The sequence below is a fragment of the Centroberyx gerrardi genome, chromosome 9 (genome assembly GCF_048128805.1).
Source record: "Centroberyx gerrardi isolate f3 chromosome 9, fCenGer3.hap1.cur.20231027, whole genome shotgun sequence".
NCBI classification, from domain to species: Eukaryota; Metazoa; Chordata; class Actinopteri; order Beryciformes; family Berycidae; genus Centroberyx; species Centroberyx gerrardi.
The window spans coordinates 6,366,444-6,377,263 of record NC_136005.1 but is presented as its reverse complement, the minus strand read 5'-3'; the positions used below and the strand labels follow the sequence as shown (position 1 = coordinate 6,377,263).

General features: G+C 43.5%; 1 protein-coding gene across 2 annotated transcripts; it reads right to left on the bottom strand.

Moving 5' to 3' along the window:
• Nucleotides 1-2,058: 2,058 nt before the first annotated feature.
• Nucleotides 2,059-10,493, bottom strand: pfn2b (profilin 2b). Of its 2 annotated transcripts, none has more exons than XM_071908073.2 (3): nucleotides 10,214-10,493; nucleotides 6,957-7,149; nucleotides 2,059-4,192 (listed from the first exon to the last, which is right to left on the bottom strand). In XM_071908073.2, exons 1-3 carry the CDS (start codon nucleotides 10,340-10,342, stop codon nucleotides 4,095-4,097), a joined length of 420 nt encoding a protein of 139 aa, XP_071764174.1. In that variant the 5' UTR covers nucleotides 10,343-10,493; the 3' UTR covers nucleotides 2,059-4,094. The 2 variants fall into 2 exon arrangements, with proteins under 2 accessions (XP_071764174.1, XP_071764175.1); XM_071908074.2 differs by lacking the exon at nucleotides 2,059-4,192 and adding an exon at nucleotides 4,215-4,652.
• Nucleotides 10,494-10,820: the final 327 nt, after the last annotated feature.

Below are 10,820 nucleotides of genomic sequence, written 5' to 3'. Positions count from 1 at the left end.
TCACTATAGGGCGATGCACAGATGTCCTCCATGGTCCACCCACTGTAAGAGGGTCCCAAGGTCCTGGACGCAAGATTGGGCTTGACACAAACTGAGTAAAAGCATTTGTGTATATAAAATGTATAGATCACCATAAGTTTCATCCTTACCTTCGATTATCTTGTAGCCTACGTGTCAGACGGTGAGGAGGTCTCATTATTGTATATACATACTCATGCTGCATAGACTGATCTCAATAAAAGCGCTATGCAGCATCCTTTTTTTGTAAAAATCAAACTGAAATTTTCCATGTGAGTATAGGAACATTTAAAAACCACCGGACTGTGGTTTTGCCAATTTATTTCTAGCCTGATATCCAGGAGCCTAGGTGTCTCCTCTCAGCGGGTTTCGTGCCACGACTGATCTGTTACATTGACACACACTGACAAAAACACACAAGCCAAACCAGTTCTAGAGGTGCATTCGGCCAAAGGATGTGCTCTACACGCGTTGTTCAGTCACGTTATGTTGTGGTTATACTAGCTGAAAGGGTGGAAACACTTCATTTCAATGGTAGCTGTGTCCACACGGCCTGTGGTAAACTTCATTTGGCTGCTCCAGACTTTTCACTTCCTTGTAACACGAGCTGTTATCGGTTCATAGGTCTCGCAAAATGCATTTGGCTGACCTGATTTCATTTTAATACTGTAAGTAGTAAATACATGTGATTTTTTTTTTTTTTTTCTAACATGGCTTGAACTGTTTTATGTTGACAAGTCCCGTTGCCTTTCTTTTGCAGTCGATGTATTCTGTCTTGTAAATGTTTTATGCTCACCTATGTCTGTACTCAATATAATTTCACTTCAATAAAGGAAAATGACACTCGAGTTTGTCTTCTTTATGTCTTTGCCCTTGCAAAAGACGGCATTCTTCACTGTCAGTGCTGTACTCGATTTTATGACGTTGAAAATGTAATATTTAATATGGTGAGCCAAGACATCCAACATCCATCATAGCTCACACAGCAGAGCTCAACTTACCTCTTTGTTCATGTAAGAGACTGGTGGCCTGTACCCATATATCCTGATGACATAACGGGACGTTACCTCATTTCTTGGCTCGGCATTTACAGCTGCAATGTGCTCAAATTGTACACATTTTAACAGGGAAAGAAACATGTAGGCTACATAAAATTATTTGTATTGTGTAAAGGGTTTGGTCCAATAACCTGATTTTCTGATCTGGAACCAAACAACTCAACATCTATGTTGAATTTTAGGCTGAATCTTTGGCTCATTAACAAGCGGAAAATGTGGCACCTCTATAATTTTGTCAAATTTAACTGTACAGAATTTTGTTTGAGTGCAAATTTTACCCCGCGCACACAGGAGGAGTTTCTCCAGCCCAGATATGTGCCGTTCTCTTGATATGGGAGTGAACACCACACCAATCGCCATAAAAACATGGTTTATGATGCCTTGCCTATCTGAAAATACAGCTGACACAACCTGACTCAAGACATTTTCCAAATCGTTCGGGCCCGCTGAAAAACATGGCTTACAAATGATCCACTAAGCTGCTCTTGTTCTAATACAATGTCACGTTTTGTAACAGTTCGCCTGTTGTTTGAGCACGCGAGGGTTTTTCCCCCAGTACGGCTGCACCATACTTTCCACCAGCATCCTCATTCCTGCCAAGCCACTCTTCTTCTCCTGCTACGTATTTTTAAGATCTCAACAAAAGGGCGCTGCAGGTGAACTATTATGCCGAAGGCTGCGACAGGAGCTCCGACCAATTACACAGTCTACTGCCCGGACTCAAACAATTATCACCTGTGCTGCTGTACAAAGCCAAAGAGCAGTAATTGCATGAGAAGTGAAACCAAGGAAAATCTACTTGAAAATGACTCAGTTTTAACTCCTGTCCTGACAGAAGTACAGCTGGTACAGAAGTGCCTGGCATTTTTTGGCAAGTCATTACCTTTTCGGCTTTAAAAACAAAGAAGAAGAACTGCTGTTTGCCTTTGTAGGGCAGTGTGTTTCAGGGGGAAAAGAATCAGGAGGGCACACACACACACTATCTGGTTGGAATAAATTTATTTGATCTGTCTGTAAACAAGGTGATAAATCAATTTATGGCATTTCTTGGTTTTATGCATATGAAATCAGATGCGTTAAAGAGACTGTATCCCAGATGTAAGAAAAAAAAAAAAGTGGTGGGGAAAAGAAATGAACAGAAATCAGCAAACAGGATTTTTTATGAGTACACATATCCCACAAGGCCTGAACAGTGGAGCTGATGCTAAAAACATCCCTAAGAGAAAAAAAAAAGTGCCAATGAAATGACTCCTTAGTGGACAGCGGGTAAAATCCATCTCACAACAGCAACAGATCTCTCTACATTATGGCACAGGATACACAGGTTCTGTAGTTAAGTTTCAACAAGACAACCAAAAGCGTCCTTATTCCAACCAATCCCATCTCCCGTCAAATTGAGTGTCATTTCTACTTGTTCTTTTTGAAGGTCTTTTCAGTTGGACGTTACAGTTAGCAGTACCGAGCATGGCCAGACCGTTTGATACCACAACTCAGTTGATGACTATAGAGTACAAGGCAATTTATTCCACAGTTTTGTATTCGTCACACAGCATGGGTTTGTACAAATGCAGTAATTCATTTTCTCTTCACAAAAAAAAAACAACAGTTGAAATGATGACACTGCAAATTTCCTTCATGGACAAATCCCCCCCCCCTTCTGCCCTGTAGTTTTGCGTTTTTTGTCAGTGATAAGTATACTGTCTGGTTAGTGTTTTGCCTTCAGCAGAAAAAAAAAAATAAGGTTAGCAGTCATCCTTCACAATGATTTAGAGCAATTGTATAAACACCCGAGCTGCGACTAAAATTGGTCCTATGAAAAACAATTCAAACTGGACACACTCCAGATGGTTATATGCTGGGATATCTACTGTCCGAAAATGGCAGCCTTTTCAAAAAAAAAAAAAAAAAAAAAAAAAAAAATTAAGAAATATATTACAGGAGCTGGCAAACAATAGTATTAAGTGCCTGAGCCGTTGTTACGATGGAATGTCCATGGGTTTGGTGAAGCCGGGGCGGTCGCGATGAGGGCGTGGTGGGAGGAGACTCTACCTGCATCTGGACGACGCCGGCTCTTTGCAATGCGACTCGTGATCAATAACCGAGCCGATTCCAAGCGCACACACTCACACACCCCACCCCTGAATTTATTCAGTATAAAAACAGTGAGTGTGTGAAGGGAGAGGGGGGGGGTTAGAGAGGACTAAAAAGGGGGATGTAGTGGTTGATTAATGAAGAAGACGGGCTCCTGTGTACTTATGGAGTGTTATCCTACTATGAGCAAAAAAAAAAGAGGATGGGAAGCAGGGAGGGGGAGGAGGCGGACGATTTTGGCAGGAGTGAACGGGGGGCGTTTGGGGTTGGGAGGGGTGGAGGAGGAGAGGGGTGGGGGGTGGGGGGTGGGGTTGGGGGGGCCGTAGGCTCAAAGATATGTCATGCAGTCTCCCGTCCCAGACATGAAGAAAAGGAAGACATGATGAGCTTGGTTACCGCTCAAGTGCTCCAAAGGCATCGGCTGCTCAGAGGGGGGGGCGGGGGGGGGGGGGGGGGTTGAACTACCGGGCACCATCATACAAAGAAAAAAAACAAAAACAAAAATCTACTTCAAATTGTTTAAGAATTCCTTAACTTTTAATGTTAGCATTTATTCACTGAGCGTTTGGCCAGAATGTTGCTGGTCTTAGGAAGTACAGATTTGTCATGATGTCCTGTAACAACATGCTCATCTCACCTGCGGTGCAACGACAGTGCCAGAATGGGGATAAGAGTACACAGCGTGAATGCGTCAAAATTACTTAGGAAATGAGAGAAGGGAGAAGGAAGGGAGGGAGGGAGGAAGGGGGAGAAGATGACACAGAAAAGGGAAACAACAAAAAAAAAAAGGGGTGGGAGAGGGTGGGTGTAGGGGGGGGGAGGGGGGAGAAACAAAACAAAAGCAACTACCAACTAGAGAACTGGAAGTAGTGTGAAACGCAACAGGGTGGTAAGGGTGAGCTGCTAGGTGGCTGGGTACAGGCTGCTTTAGTATCCAGACTTCCTCAGGTATTCAGCCATGTGAAACGCTTTCTTGTTGAGCTGCCCTCCATGGACACCTTCCTTCCCCATGACTAAAACCAATGCTGGAGTACACAAAGGAAAAACAAACAAAAACAAAATGAACAGACATGGTGGTGGCGGGGCTGGAAAAAAAACAACAAAAGGACAACTTTTTTTTCCCCCGCTAAATGTGGGGCTACATTGTTGAGGACAGGGCCGGGGCCCGGGGAACCCCGCTCTGTCTGCTAGTAACGCTCCCGGGACGTTGCCCGATGGGACTGCTCGAAAAGAGAGAGGGGGGGGGAAGAGAGGGGGGGGGGGGGGTCTTGACAGCAATTGTGTTTTTTGTTTTTATGAGTTTTGTATTTTTTTGTGTTTTTTCTTTTCGTTTGTTTTTTTTTTCTCTCTCCCTCAACTACACCACATAGGCTAAGTCAAGACTAAACTAGAACCCTGAATCCCTCAAGTATTTTGCCATCGAGTATGCCTTCTTATTCAATCCGCCTCCATGGACCCCTTCTTTGCCCATTACAAAGACCAAGACTGAAAGAAAAGAGACAGAAAAGGGACATTTAGAGAAGGTGTGAAGTTAGGAGATCACAGGTGAAAAGAAAAAAAAGCGCACAGAGCCAAAACCAGCAGGCGGACAGGACAGGTACGAGGGAGGACGACACAGGAAGCAAAGCGGCGCTCCGGCCTACGGGCTACAGCAAGCCTAAACGTTCATTTTCTTATCGGTGCTGCTGGCGCTGGAACAGCAAGACATTTGACGTTACATTTAGCTGACGCTCTCACCCAGAAAGACTCACAGAGAGTGCAGCAGGAGAAGAAACAAGGAAAGCATGCAAAGCCATTTCTGAGTTTGCGCGTTTGTGATGTGAGGGCTTCAAATAAGCGTTCATGTGGGCTGCAGTGCGTCTACTCTGCTGCTCTGAGGGCCTGTTGGTGGCAGGGTGACACCACTTTCAATATAATCTGCTAACTTCCACTAAGGGTGAACGCAAAGTGTGGTACTTCTTCAACTAATTAAGCAAGAAGCTGCCATACCAGCTAACTTTTCAAGATGAACTTGTTCTGAAAAGTTAGGAATAACTATAAATTGGTTTTATCCCGATCTCCTAATTTCATGTCAGACACTAATTGGGACCAAATCAAAACTAAAATTTAGGCCTAATTAGTTTGTGCCACTTGATTTTAGAAGATCAGGCTTTGTTAATTAATACTCTCAGAGCATCCCAATTCTTGGAAGTTTGGCTGAAACTACAACTTGGTGCTTTTTAATTGGCTGAAAAACAATCATGTAGGGAGTCCGCCATGGCAGCGCATTCATCCCTTCAATAAATACAGTATTTACACGCAGAATAGGATATAAACTTTACTTCACTGGCCACAGTAGCTGGGGAATCCCAAAGTTTACTAGCCACTTTCATTACTTTACAAGCCAGTTTCATTTTGTTACTTATCCCAGTGGCTGGTAATGTAGACCAATGTACCAGCTACAGCAAGTATTAACCAGTATATGGCTGGTTTTTACTATTTTATAACTTTTCCGCTCCAAGAGTCTCGTCCTTTACTCGTTTCATTTGTAAACAATATGCACCATGCCAGCAGCGGATAGGAAAGTGAATGCTTCTACTCACTACTAACCACCATCACTAATGTAGTACACATGCGGATACAGCAGCATGCTTGTGGTACCTCTCCTCAATACATGTAAGAACCCGTAAGTGCCACCGTGTGAGTATTAATACCCATCTTCACAGGAACAGAGTCGCAATATGTGAGCAGGGGAACGGTTTCACACTTTGAAGAGCTTGGTGAGAGGGAAGGAAGGTGTATTAACCAGGAAGGAGGAAGATGCATGCGGTTCAGGGAGTATTTGGGAAATTCAGGCCAGAAGAGTCAGCCCTGCGTGGAGAGTGGGAACCAGTCTGCCCTGTTACAGTCTCACCTGTATGTTTTAGTAGCAGCGGGGGAAAGTGGAGGAGGACGGGGTGTCGGGGCCCATACAGGCGACATGAAAACTGGCACAACTCTCAGGCAAGTCCCTCCATGGGACTTTGAACTTCAATTGGCTACATTGGTATCAATTATGTATGGATAATTTGGCATTTTGCACATTTTAATATCATTGCTAATGTCAATCTACTTAAGTCGTGAAAAGGGGGAGGTTGCATCCAAAATGTTGAACATTATTATTCCCTTAACAGCTGAGTTACATGCTTACTTAAAACTCTAAGGGTTCATTGAGAAAATATGCCACCATAATCAGATTCATAAAACATTCCTTCCCTCTGGGCAGCAGATTTATAAGAAAGATACCACAGAGGGAAACAGCTAAAACATGAAATCAGTCTGTTTCAGATTGAGTTTGGTTACATTTGCAATATGGATGCTAACCTAACAAACTGTAAAGCATCCAAGTTAAAGGAAATAAGCACATAGCTACAACTGAGGAAAGCTATTGAGAGATTAAGAATATGTAGAGAGGAATTACCCCTTACCCTGACGGAATTAAGTTTGACACGAACTTGTCCTTCAGCTAAATCAACCTGACTGAGGATCATGCATTCCTATACACCAATTATATTTGCCTAGGATGCACTTGTTCCCCTTCATAATGGGCTGACATTCAATAGCATTATCCTAAGACTCACCTGCACTGTAACATCTGAAACGTGTCATATATTGAGGAAAGGTGCATTCCAGGTCTAATCACGCATGCACAGACTACAGACATGTCGAAAATAGCTAATCTAATGCACTACATCAAAAGTAGGCTAAGGTGTCACTGTAGCACTACTGAAACGCGAGCGGTTTAACAACAACGCTGAACGTGGCGCTCACCTTTGCCGGCTCTGCCTACGGAAACATTGTATGTTGGCTCTCCCCCTTGACTCTTCGTCCGGATGTCCATTGTCCAGTCGCCGTCGATTTGGAGGCTGTCTCTGATGACGGAGCACTTCTTATTGCCTAAGGTCAGCCCGCTGGTGAAGAATCCCTCCCGGTCCTTTCCTACTAAGGTGTCGATTTCTTCACTCTGGGGGCAACACACAGTCAGAAGTTAGGCACGTGTGTATATCTCTGCTAAGGTTTTATCTTGAAGTAAGATGCCTGACCATCCGGGTGGAGTGATCCCGCAATGTGAGGCCCTTCCCAGCGTTTCGTCCATTCCCCGCCCCCCCCAAATGAGGTTTCATGGGGGTTTTTCCTTGTACTCATTGGGGGTGTAAGGTTGAGGAGTGTCATTTTCATTTACTTTTTTCATAAGGTGGGCGTTGTGAAGCCCTTAAGGGATATTCAAATAAACTCAAAGTAAAGTAAATCCACTACCTCTCTTCTTTGCTCCTAATTTACTCTTATTTACTACTTATTTCCCAAGCACTTATTATGCCACTCATTCCTGTTGAAGGCTTAGCTCATGAAGACTGTGATATATGGTCGGTTTGACAAAATGTACTTAATATAAGTCGCTTTGGATAAAAGCTTCTGCTAAATGGCAATGTAATGTAATCTTACATGATCATTTTAGGGTCGCAGGAAAATGATCTGCATGCTGTGGCTCTGACCCTTGCGCTCCTTACTACTGTTATTTTGGAGATCTAGGATTTGAAACCGGTTCCACTGCTGCACTCACTTTAGGTCACTCTGGATAAGCGTGTGAGCTAAATGTCCCACATGAAAAATACACATTTTACATACATTTAGACTTGAACATCAAAGGGAGTCTGAGCTTAGATAAGACCGTATCAGGGATGTAATCAGGAACCCAATGGAGCAGGAGGAACTACAGGAAATCTAATCCAGTTAGAAATGAACTTAAGCAGTGTCCGAAAAGTTTTATCCTCAAAACTCTCATTCCTTAAACATGTAAGATTAAGATGATTTAAAGCTTGAATTAATTACTTAATTAATGTAGGCTAAACTCTTGCACACATCAACTACAACCATCATACAACGGAGGCAGGAAGGATGTTCACATACTCTGGTTACGTAGGGTATTGTGAGTCAAATGCAGCCTGGGACTGCTTCTGCAATTTACTAAGATGATGAGCATGATGAATCTCAGTTAAGAAACGGCTTTGCACTTTCACTGACCCATCTCGGGCAAAATAAGATCATGCCAGACAAAAGAAATGCATTGTCTTTTTTTAAATTTTTTTATTTTTAAAAAAGGCACAGCAGACTATTATGCCATTGGAGACACAAGGCCTGAAATCCTACAGAGGCCTAGTTCAGCTGACAATAACATATTATGTTGAGAAAATGTGATCCATTAGCACAAGTTGCCTCACACCTCTGGCCACTGAGAACTTTTAGTTGCTGCTTCACCAGACTAAGTATAGAATCTGTTTAACGTCCTTGATATTATTAAATAATCTTAAAAAAAAAGGGGTTATTCTGTGAACCCAATCTGCAGGGTCGAGAACAAAAGGCGTCGTCCCTCAACTACAGAACTGCACAGTCATACACGAAACCCTTCCCTTCCGGATGGGAAAAAAAAAAGGGAAATCAAAGGATTTCTGCTAGCTCATATAACATTTAGCATGACGACTAGCTAACTAGATGCCGGGGCCCGGTCAATGTATTAACGCTTTTCCCCAAGGAATCAAATTACCCGCATGTGTACCGCAGTTTCACACATTCTGTGCGGGTTGCATGCCATGCACAGCTGATTTCGTTTGGCAAATCTAATCACGGGAGGTTTGGGAAAACCGCGGCTGACTAACGTTAACGTTGTTAGTCGGCTGGCTAGCCTCCTTGTCGGAACATCAAAACGGAACGAGAATCCTCTGATCAGCTTGTTATTAGCTCAGGCCTAACATCAGCGTTTGACACGGACGAGAACAACACCGGTTTCCATTTATTCAGCTTGTGTTTTAAAAGTTGTGTAGGATACTCTGGCTCCACAGACCGAGTGGACACTCCCTGGTCTCAACGGCACACTCGTTCATAGTTCAGTTCTCTGTCCTGTTAGTTATCAGTTCCCGACAAGCTCGTTTAACGGGCGAGACGGTAACGTTCTGTTCACACCGTATCGCCTTGCTTTCAACACACAAGATTTTCTAGCTCGTAGTTTATTTACACGCTTGTTAACCGACAAAATGGAGGCTCCGCCAAGCACCGGGGTAGATGTTAGATAAAAAGAAATTCGGTGAACGTTTCGTGTTTACATGTGTGGTGAGCGTTAAATTGCAATGAAAATACCTAAATGTACAAAGTTGGAGCATTGCTAAAAACGTGTTCGTGACCAGGCGTCTCGATTAGCTTCAGTAAATAAAATGAATAAGAAATGGGAGTGGATGCGCCATCTTGGAAAATAAGGGGCGGTAGCGGTGGCCTGATTCACAGAGGCAACTACGAAAAACACGAACGAAAACAGCACGCCGATATGTAGAGAAGGCGTGCGTGAACCGCTAACTTTACGTAGCTAACGTTAGCTAATGATTTTCGAATCTGGATGACCGGCCTGATTTGAGCTAGCTATACTTAGCTAATCGACGTTAACATTATTCCTGCTCAGCACCCCTTAAGATCCCCGCATTGCTGTCTACAGTTTACTAAGTCACATGCTACTAAGGCGTTTTTAAGACACATGTAACAAGTAAAACGAAATAACATCTGTAGCTGGTAATGCTTGAAAATGAATCCATGAGATAGGATCTGATTTACCGAATTGCTCATCGGTCGGTACCGTTAACTGAATGGCATGACAGGCTAACGCGGCTAGGTAACGTTAGCTTGCTAATGTTGCTAACTTAGCCTAGCTCGCATTGCCGTAAAGCACTAGCTTATGTTAGCTCTGTGTGCTAAACATGTTTAATTGGAAAAACGTAAAACTGGTGATTGTAAGGCCACCAATATGACAAAATGTCTGCAAAGACAACACTCGGAAAAGGCTGAAGACAACAGAAAAGAATGGTGCAGAAGTGTCAATGCATCTTGTGTGAACACCGGATACCATGTGTACCACACTGCTCGCCTTATCCATTCCGTCTGAGGCTACCCATTCAACAAGGCCCGACTGGCAAACGGACCGGCATGCAAAATGTAGATCGTCCTCTCTCTCAATTTAGCTACTGACATATCAAGAAAATACTAACCGTTATGTTGACAAAGGTACCGCCGGGAAATGATGCCCAAACGTATTTGGCGTCCGTGTACCCAACAATGGCCGAGTCCTGGCAGCTGCCATCAGCCATCAGGGTTTCCACGTAGCTTTGCCAGGACATGTTTGTGAATTAGTTCAAAGATGAAAATAAGTTGGTCAAATAAGTCACAGGTGTTTCTTGAGCGACGGAGAATAGTGAGCAAGCTGTATTGTCGGTGGTTAACAGGCCTCCAGCAAATCCCCCAGCTCCGTCACGTCCCCGCTTTCTTCTGGGTCTGGGCAGCGAAGAGAAGCCACCGCAATCGGGCAGCGCTTGGGTGTAGTCCTCATGAAATCACTCCGCCGGGGCGTTGTTCGCCCGTCGTCCTCATAGCAAAATACACTATATGGCGGATGAATAACTCGTGGTAGATCAAGATGAGAGATAGACTGCCTGTGTTTTTTTTTTTTACACTTGCCCATTCTTGTATCTTTTATAAACAGGGATTTAGTGGAGGGCGAACCCAGCTAATCTCACTTTACCCTCCTTAAAATTTGCAGAATACAGTTTACTCACCACTTTAGGTTGACATAAATATCTGTTAATTCCTAGTATTTGT

Bases quoted from the DNA above. Each gene is read 5' to 3' on its own strand.
- pfn2b (XM_071908073.2), bottom strand. From the start codon at position 10,342: ATGTCCTGGCAAAGCTACGTGGAAACCCTGATGGCTGATGGCAGCTGC. The intron at 7,150-10,213 runs GTTAGTATTTTC...TGTTGCCCCCAG, and splicing joins GTACCTTTGTCAACATAACG to AGTGAAGAAATCGACACCTT. The intron at 4,193-6,956 runs GTGAGCGCCACG...TGTGTACTCCAG, and splicing joins CGTAGGCAGAGCCGGCAAAG to CATTGGTTTTAGTCATGGGG.